Raw genomic sequence first — 19,363 nt, 5'->3', positions numbered from 1 at the left:
CACAACGTGTTGTCGAGGGTGGTTGTCGAGATGACAAAGCCAAGAGTAAAACTCATTCTACATGGTCAGGAAATTGGGTAAAATTTCAATTTGATGGATCATTTGATTCCCATATTGATTCATAGGATGGTAACCAGACACTTACCTATGACCGACCGATGACAACCACCAAAAACAGGAGGACCTTGACAGGAGGGCCAATTTTTATTTTTTTATTACAATCATTTGTGTTCGCGCTGGAACGGAGGGATGGCGTCTGTTCTATATTATATACCGTTATACTGTCCCCAGTGTCTAATTTAGGAGCTGGAACTTGGGGATGTGAAATGTAATTTCTAAGGGATGCTTTGATGTTCTGTAGGGTTTTGACTAGAAGTACCACCTTAAACCATCCCAGAACGATAGGATAATGCTTACAAAATTTGGAAAAGTTCTTGTCAGAAATTTACCACCAAATATATTCATACATACTCGGTGAATTTTTTTTTCCCATGTCACTATATCCAACCTTTTTTGACCTTCATATTTTAGGCTCCGTACATAGAGGCTCCTGTTTTTAGGAGAAAAATTGGCGCACATAATAACAAAGAGGAAAAAGGAAGAAGAAAAAAGGCTGACGGAGTGTCTTATCATCAACACATTTTTCCACTGCCTTTATCTGTGCCGTATTTTGCTTTAAAAGGTTTCAGCCGACTGTGCATAAAGTCGCAGTAGGCCAACAAAGGTCTAATTTAACCAAAATGAAACAAAAAAATTTCCACAATTTTAATTTGAGACCAAAAGTTATCATTAGGAATGTAATTTAATGAAATGATTAGTCTTAACGCTTCCGGTTACCTTGTTGTTTAGAACTAATCTCCCGAATTCCCATCGCTTTCCTCAAGGCTTGTTTTACTTCTCTGTTTCTCAGGCTGTATATAATAGGGTTCAACATGGGTGTCATGATGGTGTAGAGCACAGCCACCACTTTAACATCTTTGTCCATGGCGTAGGTAGAGGAGGGCCAGATGTAGCTGAAGATCCCACTTCCGTAATATAAAGCCACCACCATGAAGTGAGAGGCACAAGTAGAGAAGGTCTTTAGACGACCATTGCTGGTGCTGATTTTTGTAACTGCAGCAATGATCCGGCCATAGGTCACCAAGATAAAGATTAGAGGTCCCATGCCAGCAATGACGACCACTATCATGAACAGGCCCTCCCCGACTTTTGTGTCAGAGCAAGACAGCTTGAAGAGTGGAGTAACATCACAAAAGAAATGGTCCACCTTGTTTGGATTGCAAAAGTCAAGATGACCTATTGAAACCGCTTGGACCACCGAGTTCAGGAGACCACTGGCCCAACAGGTGAGGACAATCCTGATTCTGACCGCTCTACTCATGATGAGGGTGTAGTTAAGTGGGAAACAGATGGCCACATACCTATCGTAAGCCATCACTGTAAGGATATAACACTCCACCACCATGAATAGCTGGAAAAAGTAGAGTTGGGTGATGCATCCGGCATAAGAAATGGACTTCTGAGCAGTGACCAAAATAAACAAGAGCTTGGGGACAGTCACAGAAGACAAAAAGATATCAACAGCAGCAAGGTTGGCCAAGAAGAAGTACATTGGTGTGTGGAGTCGTCGGTCGGAGTATATTACATTAAGAATGACTATATTTCCAACTACCGTGATGAGGTATACGGCCAGGAAGACCAGAAAGAGGTGGACCTGAGGATCTGCTGTATCCGAGAGACCAACAATCAAAAAGAAGGACACCGAGGACTGGTTTTTCGCTTTAGAGTTTTCCATTGAACAGCTGTTGACCTGAAAAGTCAATTATGATAGGATAAGGTTGGGATATATACATTTTTAGGTGGTCATACTGGTCTCCCTACCCTCCCATCCTTTATGCTCCAGTTGCCTTCACTGTGTTGAATTAGTTACCTGGCCTTAACTCCTTAACGCCGAAGGACGGATATATCCGTCCTCAGCAGCTGCTAGTTCGCGCAGGAGGACGGATATATCCGTCCTGTGATGGCGCGGGTACTGTCACTGTACCCACGCGATCAGCGGCAGGAGCACGGCTGTTATACTCTGCCTGGCTCCTGCTGCAACTGCCGGAATCGAAGCGCCCTCCGATTTCGGCAGTTTAACCCATTAAATGCCGCTGTCAATAGTGACAGCGGCATCTAATGTGTTTGACAGAAGGAGGGAGCTCCCTCTGTCACCCGATCGGCGCCCCCGCAAACAAATCGCGGGTCGCCGTCGGGTTTCCATGACAGCCGGGGGTCTAACAAAGACCCCCAGGTCTGTCTTCCGCAACTGTCTGTTAGGCGATGCCGGATGCATGACTGCCTGTCAGGTTTACACTGACAGGCAATAATGCTTTTGTATACGAAGTATACCAAAGCATTATATATGCGATCGGCACATCGCATAGTGAAGTCCCGTGGTGGGACTTTTAAAAAAAATCTCAATCAGTTTGTGGAAAAAAAATAAAAATAATTACAGTCAAAATCAAATAAAACTACTTTTTTGCCCAAAAAGTGGTTTTATTCAGTAAAAGTGTCAAAACAAATCACATATACACATATATGGTATCCCTGCGATCGTAACAACTTGACCAATAAAATTAACACATTAATTAAACCGCCGGATGAACGGCGTCCAAAAAAACCGCAAAAAACAACGGCAAAATTCTCTCTTTTCTCCCATTCCCCCCATAAAAAATAAAATAAAAGTTAATCTATATGTACCCCAAAATAGTACTAATAAAAACTACACATTGGCCCGCAAAAATCAAGCCCACATACGGCCACATCGACGGAAAAATAAAAAAATGACGGCTCTTGGAATGTGGTGATGCAAAAACAAGTAATTTTTTTCTAAAAGGCTTTTTATTGTGCAAACGTAGGAAAACATATAAAACCTTTACATATTTGGTATCCCCGTTATCGTGCCGACCTATAGAATAAAGTGAACATGTTATTTACGCTGCGTAGTAAACGGCATAAATTTATAACGTGAAAATTAATGCTGGAATAGCTGCTTATTTTCAATTCTCTCCTAAAATAAAGTTAATAAAAGTTAATCAATATATTGTAAGCATCTAAAAATGGTGCAATTACAAAATACAACTCGTCCCGCAAAAAACAAGCCCTTATACGGCTACGTCGACGGAATAAAAAAAAAAGTTACGACTCTTGGAATGCGACCGTGAAAAAACAAAAAATAATCCTTGGTCATTAACGTGCAAAATGGCCCGGTCATTAAGGGGTTAAAGGGGTTTCCCGGGACTGTAATATTGATGATCTCTGGTTTGCGCGCCATTGGTCAATTTACATGGTGCGTTCATATCGCGGCAAAGCAGCAAAACATAAAAATATGAAACCTTCAAAGCTCGCACCCTTCTTAGCAATTTTCCATATGTGCCGGTCAAACGGCTATTTTTACACACACGGCAATTTCTCAACGGAAATATTAACCATCTATTGTGTGAGCGAAAGTAAAATATCACGACCAACAATCCTCTCCGCCATATTTTTTGAGCTATAACATGCCCTAGTTAGGGTCACTACTGTTTTACATGGCAGGGGGTTGTTCTGTCTTCTAGGCTTCCATACCCAACGGATGTCTCAGTCTGTGACTAAAAAACATCAGATGCCACCGAATGGGTGCCGGTACCTAAAAAGACAGACCTGGTCACATCGCCACCTAAAACCTGCAGCCCCGAAGTGGGGTGTCTTACCACTGAAAGGCGACAATGGACTATATTACAAAGGGACTTGTCTTAGTAAGTGTCCTAACATAGTAAGAGTTACAAGTAATTGGAGGCTAGCTTTAGGCCTTATTCACATGAACGTGTTAATCGTCCGTGTGACGGCCGTTGAAACAGCGGCTGTCCCACGGACCTATGTAATTCAATGGGGCAGTTCACACTGCCGTTGTTTCAACAGACCATGTGAATGGTCCGTGAGAAAATAGGACGTGTCCTATTTTATCACGCTTCACGCATCCCCCATGGACTCTAGTCTATGGGGGATGCGTGATATCGCGTCCCACACCGCAGAGCACAGATGCACCTCGGACGTGAAAAACGCCCGTATTTCACTTCCGAGATGCGCAGCGCTGTGTGAATACAGCCTTAAGATTTTCAGCGATTTTGCGAAAATGGTCATATGATCGCGCTGTGTGGACTGACCCTGAAGTCAATGTATGTTACTATGTACAATATTGAATCTTTCAACGCTACGGTTTTGCAGCGATTTTTGTTAAATTCATCACATGACCGCACCGTGTGAATAGACCTGAAGCGGCACAAATCCGACCTGCGTGAGTCCTGACAGATCTGGGCACTACATAATAGGGTCTGTTCACGTATTGATTTTGCCTTCCGTCAGAGGTATACATCAGAATTATTTCCCACCGTATACCGCCAACAGAAGGCTCTGGCGTATGCCACTCACTAATAGGTTTCCATTGTAATAATAATAATAATAAAAAAAACAACATTGCGCAGTTTTAAATTTATTGCCTCTGTATAGAAAAGCTTAGTAGACTACGCTTTCCTGTACGGTGAAAAAAGGGATGCCGATATATTGGCCCGGTGGATGCCAAAAAGACACCTTTTGGCATCTGTTGGGTAAATGGGGCCGTATGGAGCTTTCCCGGCACATACACCGAATGTTGTGCAAAAAGCTATATGTGAACTCAGCCTTCGTTATAATATTATCAGTAGAAATTATTATTTTAATCACTGTCAATGGCGTGAATATAATATTGTATACAGCTTCTATAGTCATCTTCTTTAAAGCTCCAAATGCATAAAATATTTCTGTGAATAATAACATTGTATTATATCAATATTATTCTTATATTATTTTATTATCCTCATATTATTTTTATTATGTCAATATTTTATCATTTATAATTCTTATCATTATTATTATTATTATTATGTCAATGTTTTTTTTCCATTTATAATTATTATCATATTCAAATTGTTATATTATTATTGTCAATATTTTATAATCTATAATTTGTATCATTACATATTCTGATTATTATTATTGTTTCAATATTTTATCATTTAGAATTATTAGCATTGTATATTATTATGATTATTATGTCACTATTTTAACATTTTTAATGATGAATTTTATTATGTCAATATTTTTTCATTTATAATTCTTATTATATATTCTGATTATTATTATTTAGTATTTTTTTTATTTATAATTATCATATATTCTGATTACTATTATTATGTCAATATTTTATCATTTATAATTCTTATTATATATTATTATTATTATTATGATTATTATTATTATAAAACATTAAAAAAAATATTACTAATAAAAGCAAAACACATCTACAGGGACTAGCTGGGCCTGTACTGACTTTCCCCAGAAACCGAATGCTCTATTTGTAGATAAATAACATTAAAATCTCCCAGAATACGGCATCTAAAGAACAAGACGGAGCAGTAGCTGGCACACATGAATATTGGGACTATAAAGTAATGCTGCCCGTAGCTGGCATTATACTCACAGTCTTTCCTCGGGCGCCCGCCACATGTTCTGTCCTCTCTGCTCTCATATAAACATTCAGAAAGTCTTTAGAGAGAACCTCCTGTGACTGCGTCACTTCTGCTACTGAACAACTTTGTGAAAGTTTTAGTGTCTCAAAACTTTTTGTACTTTCTCTCATAGAGGTCTTAAAAAATAAAGCAAATAACATTAACAAAGTAATTCTAATATTTTGTGTTGTTCATACATTACTTACTTAATCTTACAAACAAAAAAAATTTAAAAAATGTGGGATTTCATCTACTGCCACAAAATGAATGCAGGTCCAAAAAAGAAGCCACAACGAATCTCTAAATATTTTTTTAAAGGCAAATTAAACAAAATTTAACACCTTCATTTGTTGAAGGTTGTTTTGAATCTGGTTGCTCCGGATACCACACCCTATTTGTCTATTTTTTAATATTGTGAGGGATACAATGGCCGTAGTGTCCATGGAGAGGGGTCACCCAACTTAGTCTGACTCTGCCCCCTTTGTTGTGGACTTGTGTATGACTCCTGCTCTACAGAAGGACTGGGTCCGCCCCCTTTATCATAGTTGTTGTGAACTTGTGTTTGGCTCCTCCCCTCCAGAAGGACTGGGTCCGCCCGCTTTATCATAGTTGTTGTGAACTTGTGTATGGCTCCTCCCCTCCAGAAGGACTGGGTCCACCCGCTTTATCATAGTTGTTGTGAACTTGTGTATGGCTCCTCCCCTCCAGAAGGACTGGGTCCACCCCTTTATCATAGTTGTTGTGAACTTGTGTTTGGCTCCTCCCCTCCAGAAGGACTGGGTCCGCCTTTTCATCATAGTTGTTGTGAACTTGTGTATGGTTCCTCCTCTCTAGAAGGACCGAGTCCACCCCCTTTCTCATAGTTGTTGTGAACTTGTGTATGGCTCCTCCCCTCTAGAAGAACTGGGTCCGCCCCCTTTATCATAGTTGTGAACTTGTGTATGGCTCCTCCCCTCCAGAAGGATTGGGTCCGCCCCCTTTATCATAGTTGTGAACTTGTGTATGGCTCCTCCCCTCCAGAAGGACTAGGTCCGCCCACTTTATCATAGTTGTTGTGAACTTGTGTATGGCTCCTCCCCTCCAGAAGGACTGGGTCCGCCCCCTTTATCATAGTTGTTGTGAACTTGTGTATGGCTCCTCCTCTCTAGAAGGACCGAGTCCACCCCCTTTCTCATTGTTGTTGTAAGTTATTACCTGGCCTTATATTCTTGTAACCTTTCTCTCCTACAAGGGATGGGTAGGGGGGCCATTCCGTCCCAAAGGTCTGGTGAAGTCAATCACTAGATTGGATAGACGGATGAGACAGAGGTCCGAAACGTAAAACTAGGGCAATGTTGTGTTCGTATCCTGTCATGGGTCACCCTAACCTGTGGACCCAATGATGTGGTGACAAAGTAAGTCTAGCCTAAATAGAGCAATGGTTTCATAGTATAGTCCAGGTCTGGTACCTATTTTATCCCATTTCCATATTTTTTTTAAACCCAACATTACTCTCCCCACAATTTTGGGAGGATGATTTGAGCATTTTTTCATTTTCTCATATGCACACAATGTAAACAACTTTTTATTGAGCGATAGTAGGTGACAAAAAATAGGCCACAGTAGATATTAAATCTTATTTTAGTCCCATGCTCCCAAATGCCTTCTTCAGGGCCAATTTGACCTCCCTGTTTCTCATGCTGTATATAATAGGGTTCAACATGGGTGTCATGATGGTGTAGAGCACAGCCACCACCTTAACGTCTTTGTCCATTGCGTAGGTAGAGGAGGGCCAGATGTAGCTGAAGATCCCACTTCCGTAATAAAGGGCCACCACTGTGAAGTGAGAGGCACAAGTAGAGAAGGTCTTAAATCGACCTCTGCCGGTGCTAATTTTTGTAACCGCAGCAATGATCCGGCCATAGGTCACCAAGATAAAAGTCAGTGGCCCCATCCCAGCAACCACGACCACTATCAAAAATAGAGCTTCACCAATCCGCGTGTCAGAGCAAGACAACTTGAACAGAGGAGTAACGTCACAGAAGAAATGATCCACTTTATTCGGACCACAAAAATCAAGACGAGAGATTGAAATGGCTTGGACCACCGAGTTCACTAGACCACAAGCCCAACAAGCAAGGACCATCCTGAACCTCACCTCCCGGCTCATGATAAGCGTGTAGTTGAGCGGGAAGCAGATAGCCACATATCTATCATAAGCCATGACGGCTAGGAGGTAGCATTCAGCCACCACAAAAAATTGGAAAAATGATAGTTGGGTGACACAGTCTGAGAAAGTGATGGCCTTCTGAGCAGTGACCAGAATGAACAGAAGCTTTGGGACAGTGACCGATGAGAAGATAATATCAATAATGGAAAGGTTGGCTAAGAAAAAGTACATAGGGGTGTGTAGTCGCTGGTCGGAGGAAATTACACTTAGAATGACAATATTACCGACAATTGTGATGAGGTAGATGCCAAGGAAAACGAGGAAGAGCAGAAATTGAGGTTCTTCAGCTTCACATAGACCCACGACCACAAATATGGACACAGATGACTGGTTTTCAGCTTTTGCCATTGGAATATTGGAGATCTAAACGACAAGTTCAAAAATTAGTTCTACAACAAGAGGAAGCACACGATGTATCCCCCTTTTTTTTAGGTAGAATAGCGTCTGACACAGGCCTCCGTTAAACGTTTGTGTTGGTGAAGCAGAAGTTGCACAGGCAGCTCTGCCCACCCGCATGACGGCCTTATACCCCGCGACCGTTAGTCAGGCTCTCCGTCTGTTTCAAAGCAACAGGAGTCTCCTATGCCGTGTCGGCCTGGGGAAGTTACGTCGCTGGAACTTCCCTGTGGTAGCCCTAGCGACGTAACTTTTCTGGCAGAGATAGCAACTGGGAACTCCGGCTGACTTAAAGTTATAGCAGTCGCGGAGGATATCCGGCCGCAGCGCTTCCGATGCTCTGGCCGGGGACTCCGGCATGACAAAGCTGTTGACATCACTGTCCATATATGAACCATGACGTCAGGAGCTTCCCCGGGCACGGTGCTTCAGGTAGCTCTCTGCCCGGGAGTTTCGGGCGACGTATCCCACAGGTATACAGTGGGATACCTTGCAGACTACCGTCGGAGGTATATGTTGGGAGTCCTCCTGATATATTCCTGTGGACGGAAGGCAAAAATGCGATATGAACTAGGCCTTAGTTACTTTTGTATTTGTATAACTTGCCTGGATCTTATCTTGATTGCATCTCCATCAATGTAGAACGTACATCACTAAGGAATTGGAATAGTGGGTGTCCCTCATCAGTGTCACCAGTCCTTAAATTGTACCTTTTGTTAAAAAAAAAGATATTTAGTGGGCGTGTCTTCCTGGTATGACGTGAGAGCCGTGTTGTGAGCCAATCAGATGTCTGCACAAGCAGCTCCTCCTCCCATTTCCCTCTCATACTGTCTTACTGAAATACTGAGTGAGAAGCTGCAGCTGCATCCCCCTCCTCCCTCTCCCCAATGTCTTCTATTTCTGTTTCACACTAGAAGGAGGTTTATAAACATTTACAGACATCCTGCCGGCAGGGAAAGAGGAACTACAAGCTGATGGGGGGTGAGGACGAGTACGCATTCACCTAATAAGATATATTACAAGGTTTTAGCGATAGATACTCATTGACAATAAACATCAGGGAAAATGCTGGATATTTTATGGGGGGTTTCTAAGCATTTTAATGTCCATGGTGGGGATGAAAAAATTCCCCTCTCCCCATTATACAAACTATCTAGGATTTGCACATGATTGGCAACCCTGGTAATGCCTAATATTCCTGGGGGTTTGGGATGGTGCCGGGGTTAGTGGAGGTAGTTTATAAATATACCTACAATGTCATTTTTTTAAAATCTAAATAGGTCCAAAATTTTTAATAGGAGTCATAGCTCTGCAGTCCTAGAGAAACATGATAAAATTGTGTTTGCCTGCAGTTACCACAAGGGGGAGCTCACTGCATAAGGATAGCTCCCATTGAACTCTATGCAGTGAGCTCCCCCTAGTGGCAGTTGAAATAATGCTGTTATTTAACTCTGCTTTTTATGAATGGCTCCGAGGAGGGTTTCCCGATATTACGACCCGCCCTAAGTGCACCCCTGAACGTTTATTGACCCGACAGGTGAAAATTAAAGCATTGACCATGGTTTTTATGTTATTCTTGAAAACAAAAGATTACAACTCAGCTCGGACCAACATACAAATACATTGCAGCTGGTGTCTAGTGGAAGTTGGAAAATAAAAGAAGGGATATGATTGGTTAAAGGGGTTCTCTGAGAATTTTTTATTGATGTCCTATCCTTATGATAGGTCAGTAATATCAGATCGCTGGAGGTCCGACTACCGACACCCCTGCTGATCAACTGACGGAAGGGGCCGCCATGTTCGTCGCCACGGTCACTTGAGTGTTTACTAGGCATAGGCCATCAAAAAAAATGCCCGGAGGACCCCTTTAATGTGAACTGCAAAATGTTTAGTTCATCCGACGTTCTGTTAATGGGGTCTACATTTTTTATAATACGCTCAGCCGTGGACTGCGCGGCATCGTAACCACAGACCCCTGAACACCAGACGGAAATTCTGTGGATTTTATGTTCACACGGGGTATTTTGCCGAGTTTTTTGACGCGGAAACCGCGTCGCAAAACTCGGCAGAAACGGCCCGAGAACGCCTCCCATTGATTTCAATGGGAGGCGTCGGCGTCTTTTTCCCGCGAGCAGTAAAACTGCCTCGCGGGAAAAAGAAGCGACATGCCCTATCTTCGGGCGCTTCCGCCTCCGACCTCCCATTGACTTCAATGGGAGGCAGAGAAAGCGTATTTCTCGCTGTTTTATTATGTTCACACGGAGTATTTTGGGGGAGGAATATCTGCCTCAAAATTCCGTTTGGAACTTTGAGGCAGATATTCCTCTCCCTGCACGCCAATTTTCGCGGCAATTATCGCGCCGTTTTTCGCCCGTGGCCATTGAGCGCCGCGGGCATAAAACAGCGAGATATACGCTTTCTCCTGCCTCCCATTGAAGTCAATGGGAGGTCAGAGGCGGAAGCGCCCGAAGATAGGGCATGTCGCTTCTTTTTCCCGCGAGGCAGTTCTGCTGCTCGCGGGAAAAAGACGCCGACGCCTCCCATTGAAATCAATGGGAGGCGTTTCTTGGGCCGTTTCTGCCGAGTTTTGCGACGCGGTTTCCGCGTCAAAAAACTCGGCAAAAGACCCCGTGTGAACATATTATGCCCGCGGCGCTCAATGGCCGCGGGCGAAAAACGGCGCGATAATTGCCGCGAAAATCGGCGTGCAGGGAGAGGAATATCTGCCTCAAAGTTCCAAACGGAATTTTGAGGCAGATATTCCTCCCCCAAAATACTCCGTGTGAACATAGCGCATGGAAAATACGCGGCGTATTTCAGAGCCAGTCGTGGATGAGATTTTGAAGAAATCGTATCCACCTGCTGCGGGACATTTCCGCCCAGAAATCAGAGCCTGCTGCGGATATTAAAGGCACATACCCATATAAATATCCCAAAAATCCAAGTTTATTACATAAAACATAATAATATACAATGTAAATATCAGATTTTAAAAAATTGAGAAACGGGCGCTAAGATGACACCGCAAAAAACGGACAACACCTCTTTATTGTCAGTCCAACCAGTATACAAGATGTACAGTATTTATCAGGGTGTAGTAACAAAGCAATAAAGGGGTACTCCAGCCGTTAGCATTTTTCACCTACTGACTGGTTAGGTGAAAAATGCTACATCGGTGGGGGTCCGACCGCTGGGACCTCCACAGATCTAGCAATTCTTCACGTACCCAGTGGATAGGTTCAAATCCTAAAGGCTGGAGTTCCCCTTTAAACACACAAGCCCCCTATATCTCAACTGTTAGTAACAATCAAATGTGTAGCTGGCATATCTAAAGCATGGGTTGTCCAGCCTCCAATATACTTTGTGTTTAGACTCCTCACCATCTCTTCTGGCTGTCAGTGAATGGAAACATTCTTGTTTACATTCAGAGACTGTAAAACCCATCCTGACTTGGTCCTGCTCACACAGCTGCCGTTTGTTACAATGTATCGGTCTAGGGCAATGATTTTTAAACCTGTAGCTCTCCAGTTGTTGGAAAACGACAACTCCCATTATGTTTGGGGTTGTAGTTTTGCATCAGTTAAAGGTTGGAGACCACTGGTCTGAGAAATCACAAATCACTCCCCTGTCCTGGACTCCAGGCTGTTGGCTAGGGGCATAGTTTAGGGGCGAAGTACAGTTGGGGCATGTTGCCTGGGTGCCAGGGGGCACCAACAAGTCACTTGCCTTGCCAGGGTATTTACATACAGTTTTGGGGCAACATCTGGAAGCTTTGACCCCGGTGAAGGAAAACCTTGCTACAACTTTGCGGATTGCTGTTACCTACAATGATACATTGTAACAAATCTTCAGAGATGACGGACAAGGTCCGGACTGCTCAGCAAGCAGAGATCTTGAAAACATCATATGTCGCTCTATATTCTTTTACTCTCATATCTGGAGACTGTAAAATAAATATTGTCATTTCATTTGCTGTGTAGTTGACTATAAGCTATTGTTCCCTGTTACCAGACAGTTCCGGCTGGGGAGAGGCTGTAGTGTTCTACAATGGGATGAGTGGTGGGACCCCCCACCCTACCCCAAGGTCACTACTTTATATTACATATCTCCAGTGCTGAGAACCTCCCGAAATATTTACATCCATAGGCGACATAGATATCAGCGGTGACATTGGGTTTACTGGCCCTTTAAGATCATGGCTGGTTTAGGCCATTGAAAAAACATGGAAATCTGTTTGCAGTCCAAAATAAAAAATTACTTAAAAACTAAACCAATGTAAAATTAGACAAAATTCAAACAACAATATATAAAATAACATTAAAAAAAACCCTCAAAAACTCACCTAAAAGATACAAAATAGACAAAAAATACATAAAAAATGACATAAAAAAGTTCAATGAAAAAAAATCGAATAAAAATGTTCACGTGTTATATAATATAATGTACACAACACAAATGTATTATATACCTGGAATCTAAATGACATTACAATAAAATAAATGTAAAAAACAAAAATATGGAAAATTCATGAGATTTTCTAGTTTGAGACCCGCCATTAAACGATGGATCCAACCAGAAGTATCTGCCCCCCTTATCGGCACCGTCTAGCTGCTGACCTGGTTGGGATGTGTGTGGCATCGCACCCTCAGTCTGTCCTCAGGCCTCCAGCACGTGTCCTGCCCTCCGCTCTCATATGAACGTTCGGAACGCTCCCAAGTGACTGCTCCGCACCTGGTGCTAACAACTAAAGCAAAAAAACTTGGCAAATTAAACAGAAAATTTATACTAATTAATTTTTTTTCTAGGAGGTATTTTGATTATGGTATCTTCACATTAATTAATGTTTCCTCTTTAAATAAAACAAATTTCCTGGAAACATGACAACTACTAATGGCAGCCGATACAGTATCCATATATATATTCATTCATTCAATCTCTACTACTACTTTGCCTTTGTTATTGTCAGTCTTCACTGTAATTCTAGAGTTCTATTCATGAACTAAAAAAGCTCAGGAGAAATAGTGCTGTAGGACTCTCAGATTAGGAGAATGTTATTGAAATTGTGGATTTGCCTTCGCTCGCCATTGGCCGCGCTGTTCTTTGCTGTGAAAAAGAAATGTAAACCTGTCAGACCCATTATGAGTCAATCAGATCTGTCGTATCCTGTAATAAAAGACATGACACCAGTACGAAAGGAGCCTAAAGGTATATTCAGACAATGCGGTTAAGGTGCAGTTAAACCGCATTAAAAAAAAAAAACGCATCCGAAATTCTTGCTTTTTTACAGCGATTTCATTCGGTAAAAACGAATGCAGTTTTCAGATGCGTTTTTGAAGCGGCTTTAATCGTATGTCGACCCCAACGTCTGATTCCCTAAGGGCAGGTTCACACGGGGAGGATACGCTGCATAAAAGCACACAGCGTATCCGCCCTGCGCGCCGCATGGAATTCTGGCCGAAAAACCGCTCCAGATTGTGGTGCAGTTTTTCGGCCGGAATATCCGCTGCGGAATACTGCGACACCTCCCTCCGACGTCCTGACGTCATGATGTTCTGCAGCCCTGGGATGACGTTTCAACCAATGTGACCGCTGCAGCCTGTGATTGGCTGCAGCGGTCACATGGGATGATGCAGTTTTTTTCTTCCCGCTCAGCAATTACGCAGCGTGTGGATGAGATTTGTTCAAATTTCATCCACTCTGCTGCTACTGTGTTATGCTGCGGATTCTCTGCAACTAAATCAGTTGCGGAAAATCCGCATTATTTACGCTACGTGTGAACTGACCCTAAGGCCTTATTCCCATCAGAGTTGAATACGTCCGTGTGATGGCCGATAAAACGACGGCCGGCACACGGGCGCATGTATTTCAATGGGGCCGTTCACACGGCCATTGTTTCAACAGACCGTGCGAAGGGTCCGTTGAGAAATAGAACATGTCCTATTATGTTCCGTTTTCATGGATCCCTCCATAGGCTCACGTCAAGTTTTTCACGTCCGAGTTTCCCCACGCTCGTGTGAATTTAGCGTAAGACAATGTCCACTAGTGATAGAATATTTGATTTCACAGCAGGCTGCAAAACAAGATTGTGTGGCCTGCTGTACTGACATCTAGTGGCCATAGAGAAAACAATATTTAACAATATTTAATCATTCATTTTTAAAAGGATTCCTATAAAAATTTGAAAAACAGTAAAGTCTTCAATCCCTAAATGTTTTATACCACTTTCCCATGATACCGAAGCAATAAAACATTCTAGATATTAGGGGCTAGGAGTGAGATCAGTATAGGATCTTGCAGAATATTTGAATGCCTCTATGGGAAGTCTTTTGTTTCACCTGTACGAATATAGCAGCATTTTTTGCGCAATTGTTTCAAAACCGCAACATTTTGTGGTAATAAAACCCTGGAAAAAACAAAAAGAAAAACAAGTTTCGATTTTCTTCCCTCCAGTCCCTCGTTAGGACTAACACAGATCACCTGCCCCCTCTCACGATGTTAAATCACAAGGGGGGGAGGGGGGATGGCATGATTCGTTTGTCTGGTGTGAGGGTGCAGTATTGCTGGTGAGTCCTGGTTATATATAGGGGTGCTAATGTGTGGTATATACGTTTGGCATGTGCCCGCCTCATTGTTTTATATACGAATTCCTCCATTTTGTGTTTTTTTGCACTGGGAGGGTCACCGTGTTGTAAGGTGTGCTGTATATAGCAGGGAATGTGTGTAAATACCTGCATGGCGTATATATGTGCCTATCACGATAACACAGGAATAACGCATATTAAAAAAAAAAAACGGGAGATAATTATAAATGTGGTGCTGGCGGATGTTGTAGGAGTTCAGGTTGGGACCGCCAGTACACGGTGGATAAGTAGTCGTACATACGATACCTCACTCCACTGTAGTACGGAGCTGTAAAATATAGCTGCCGTGGTGGTGCATGGGGCCCGTGCTGTTCCCCCATGGGGCTCCGATATCAAAGAGGGGTTTTTTCTGTCCGATTCGCTACCAATCCGAAGGGGGGAAAATGGCGGCGTATGTACAGAGTTATAAGGCTGCGTGCAATACGTACATATCTCTATATATTCAGCTCCTGACTGAGAAGCTGCGCACGGTCCCTAAGGGTCTATTTGTTCGATACGGTCAAATTGCGCTTTGACCGCGACGTGTGAACAGGCTCTAAGTTATGAGTACACAGCGTATGTTCAGGCTGAAAAATTTGTGGCTGATTTCAAGAGAAGATGGCTTTTGAATCCAGGCGGTTTTAAAACAGATTTCCAAAGCGTTTTTTTTTAAAATATTTTTACAAGCGTTTGTCTTTTTTTTTTGAGGCGTAAATGGGAAAAATCCGCTTATAAAACACTTCAAAAAATGACCTGTCGCTGCTTCCTTAAGAAGCGTGTTCTTATGAGGTGTTTTTTAATTGCGCAGCGAGAAAAAAAATACCTCGTGAACTACGAAGTGTATTTGTCATTGAGTTCAAAGGTGTTTGCAGTCGTATTTCAAGTATATAAAACGCTTGTATTACGCTCCTATATACGTGTGAGCGTGGCCTAACAGAAACAGTCTCCCCCCTGTCAGACGTTTATGGCGTGCGCCGTGGATACGCCAAAATTATCTCATCGGAAAACCCTCTAGGGAAGATTAATCCAAACTAGTGCAAAGTGAAAGTAAAGCAGTGGCCCCTAGCAACCAATCCGATTTCAGTTCTCATTTTTCAGAGGCCCTGGGGAGAAGAAAGCAGTGAGCTGATTGGTTGCTATGGGCAACTGCTGTACTTCCTCCCTTCAGTAGATTTAATATGTTCAGCGACTCTCGGTCATGACATCAACGTTCCCCTATAGGGATTCTTGATCTCGTCACGCAACTTTTTTCTTTTTGGGCTGACAGTCATATAAAATGAGTCCTATCGCAAGTTGTGAGAAAACATCTGTTCAACGATTTACGCCAGTAAATTAAAAATATAATGTTTCATTTTTGGGATTTTTGGACTAAAATTTGTGACCCTTCCGTCCTCGTAGCTTTTAAAAAGTGGCGATTTAAAAGTGTTTGGTTATCCGGGACAGGCGGAATCGCAGTTTTATTATTTACGCCAGATATTGATGTAAATCATAGCGCAATTGTTCGCCTGTTCATAGTAGGCGTAGATCCCAATTTCTGTCTCTAGGGCAACCAAAGATGAGCCCATTTTAATAATTTTTTTTTTTTTTTTTTTTAAGAGCTCCAATCTTCTGTTTAAGGATATGTTCACACTGTGTTTTGTCAGGCAAAAAAAAGTCTGCCTCAAATTAACAACTGGATTTTTGAGGCAGATTTTGAAATGCACAGGGTTTTCTTTTTACATTTTGTGTTTTTTTTTTTTTTTTGTTTTTGTTTTACATTTTGCGAAACAAAAGTGCATGTAATTTTTGGTAAAAAAAAAAACGCTCCAAAAAAACAGCATTGTTTTTCTGCTCCAAAATAAAAATACCTCTAGCTCCTAATTTGAAATCAATGGCAAGAGATTTCCAACGCGCTTTCTGTGGCAAAATCGGTGCTAAAAAACAATGTTTGAACCGGGCCTAAGAATGGCGTATAAAACACAAGTCTTAGTAAATTTGCCCCAAACAGTGTTTCATGAGCGCCTAATTTGCATTTTTCGACGCGGCTTAAATCCATCTGGACAGTATTGACGTGTGGCTATAAGAAGTCAGAAAAAATGCCGTATTTATTAAAGACGTTCACCATTTGTTGATGCAAGTTGTCGTATATGCTCAACAGTCCGGAGGTGACATTTGTGGCAACTCTTAATGACACTATCACTGTATACTGGTCAGACCTGGTGCGTTATAAATACGGTGGTGACATGTGTGCGCCGTTTACATGTGTCACATACGTATGGTACCAATGGTCTTATGTGGCAAGGAATCCAATGGTCCACCAGGCGTTGGGGCCTAGTTGTAACCTGACTGCTATACGGACCCTCGAGACACAAAGCAAAAAAGACCATGCCCGCCTCCTGGTGTTGCCTTTACGTCACTTTCAGTGCTGGGGAAGTTGCAACTCAACAATTTGGGTGATCGGAAGAGGAGTATATGAAGGAATGAAACAATTTCCTAATATTTTCAGTTCTATTGACAAAGTCGGTGGTTACCGTTACGTTCTAGTCTGTACCATTATGGTGTTTTTGGAATGATGTCGTTCCCGTGTTGCCTGCGCGGTGCCGCCGTTTTACAATTTCGTTTCTACTTCACAGGATTTGCTCAGTCCGCACAGTCTCCAGATGGTAAGACTTGTTTTCAATCTCATTTTTGTTGGATATGTGCCCCCAATGGTTTATAGCCCATGTAGGCCCCTTTTACTCTGCCTTTATGGTCTCCATTTGACATGCACACCAGGAAAAGGCTCCCGACATACATGTTAAACCTAGGCTGTGATAGATGCCCCAGCAGTGGCATCCGCCACCCATTATCGACACTTATTTTTTTTTTCTTCCTGCAGGGTATTTCCAAAGGCCTTGGATCGCTCCGTATGTATTTGTCCACAGAAGAAGGAGTCTCCTTCCAGACCGACAATGAGATGTTCCTGTGCTCATGTTGTAACGGCGAAATCTACCATATGCATGCCCGAGAGATGAAGGACCTTACCAGCAAGTTTCAAATCTCCTTGCTCCCAAACGGCAAGATTCTGCTGCAGGACTTTCGAGACATGTACGTCAGTTGGATGAAATTTGAAGGAATCGTCTATTTGGAGATCGAAAAGAGCATCCCCGATGCGCTTTGTGAGTTTGAAGTGTTCCATGATGGGGAGAAGGTTCTGTTTAAAACCTCCAATGGCCTGTACGTATGCAGGAGTTTTCGATATCATGGAGACGTCATTGAAGCTGGGCGTTCCACCATGGAAGACTGCTGCCGGTTACGTACTGGAATGGGAGACTTGTATGCCCCTTCTTTTGATATTTCAAATGTTGAGTTGAATGACATCTCCAAGCTCATCTGTCGTCCATATGTGCTGAAGAAAGAGACCTTTGTCAACAAGACTGATATGACCCAGAGCCATGGTTTCAGTCTTAGTTGGGAGACCCGAACCATAGATACTACTCATTGGGAAACAACTTGGGGCCTGAACTCCACCCATTCTGCTCCATTTTCCATCCACGGCATTCAAGCAACCATAACCTATAATGGTACTTTCCAGAAGGTCGCATCGACCCACAGGCCAATAGTGGAAAAGCGAAGCATCACAGTCAACGTCCCACAGCACAGTAAAGTCACGGTCCAGTTAGTGGTTTCCAAAATGGAGAATGCGTCCATCCCTTTCACTGCCTTTATCCGCAAGACCAAAGTGATTGGAGAAACCGTTGACCTGGAAGAAAAGGGGGTGTGGAAGGGACTTGTGTATGATAATGTAACGCTGGAGACCAAGCAGGAACCCGAAGGGGAGTTTGAAAATACATGCCGAGCACTTTAAAACTAGATTGTCAATACTTTACTGGAACTTTTTTCTTCAATGTATGAGACCAGAAGTTGTCACTGCTGCTAAGAGTTAAGGCAAGGCGGAGTGTGACCCATATGTGTCTCTGTGGCTTAGTGTCTACCGTAGACCTCATCATTGAAGGCAACTAAATTCAATGGTCTTTACTAGAATTCGTGTTTTTGGACATTTGAAGGTTCTTCTGAAGTTTGGGCCACTGAGGTCTTCAAAAAACATCTGGGTACTATCAAGAAGATGCCTTTATAACTTCAGCCCATGTCCAAGAACCTAAAACTTTGCCCATCAACCAGGAATTCTATCTCCATATATATTTATAGTTCATGCTTTCTTGCCCATCTGTTTCATTTTGATTGGCTGGGGAATTGCTGTATGTTTTTCTCACTTTGCTGGGGTACTGTTGTTTTTGAGTAGATTGGCACTAGTATTTTATAAATGTACCCTTCACAGTGATTCTAAACTAAAAAAAAACTAAAAAAAATTTGATATTTAATAAATCGCAATCTGCATTGAAAAACTATTATGTCTATGTTCTTATTTGGTAGGTACAATGTAACCTCTCCAAGAGACCACCTGTTAAGGAAGACCACCTCGTTATTAAGACCAGATATTTCAGTTCGATCATAAGCCATGCATATTGGCCATCTTCTTTGAGAAGTCCACCCTTCTAGAAGACCATTTTTAAAAACAATTTTGGGTGGTCATCTCAAAAGGGTTTCACTCT

The 19,363-nt window shown here is 42.4% G+C and overlaps 3 protein-coding genes across 3 annotated transcripts; 1 reads left to right on the top strand and 2 right to left on the bottom strand.

Moving 5' to 3' along the window:
* Positions 1-820: 820 nt before the first annotated feature.
* LOC142658960 (olfactory receptor 5F1-like) lies at positions 821-6,174 on the bottom strand. Its single transcript, XM_075834565.1, has 3 exons — positions 6,082-6,174; positions 5,540-5,704; positions 821-1,810 (listed from the first exon to the last, which is right to left on the bottom strand). The coding sequence occupies exons 1-3, from the start codon at positions 6,172-6,174 to the stop codon at positions 821-823; spliced, it is 1,248 nt and encodes a 415-aa protein (XP_075690680.1).
* Positions 6,175-7,152: 978 nt separating this feature from the next.
* LOC142658578 (olfactory receptor 5A2-like) lies at positions 7,153-8,135 on the bottom strand. Its single transcript, XM_075834152.1, has one exon. It carries the CDS (start codon positions 8,122-8,124, stop codon positions 7,183-7,185), a length of 942 nt encoding a protein of 313 aa, XP_075690267.1. The 5' UTR covers positions 8,125-8,135; the 3' UTR covers positions 7,153-7,182.
* Positions 8,136-15,978: 7,843 nt separating this feature from the next.
* LOC142658577 (uncharacterized) lies at positions 15,979-19,086 on the top strand. Its single transcript, XM_075834151.1, has 3 exons — positions 15,979-16,119; positions 17,405-17,434; positions 17,650-19,086. The coding sequence occupies exons 1-3, from the start codon at positions 16,069-16,071 to the stop codon at positions 18,616-18,618; spliced, it is 1,050 nt and encodes a 349-aa protein (XP_075690266.1). The 5' UTR covers positions 15,979-16,068; the 3' UTR covers positions 18,619-19,086.
* The last annotated feature ends 277 nt before the right edge of the window (positions 19,087-19,363 follow it).

This window comes from Rhinoderma darwinii, chromosome 8, assembly GCF_050947455.1.
Source record: "Rhinoderma darwinii isolate aRhiDar2 chromosome 8, aRhiDar2.hap1, whole genome shotgun sequence".
In the NCBI taxonomy this organism is placed as follows: domain Eukaryota; kingdom Metazoa; phylum Chordata; class Amphibia; order Anura; family Rhinodermatidae; genus Rhinoderma; species Rhinoderma darwinii.
This window is presented reverse-complemented; position numbering and strand designations above follow the sequence as displayed.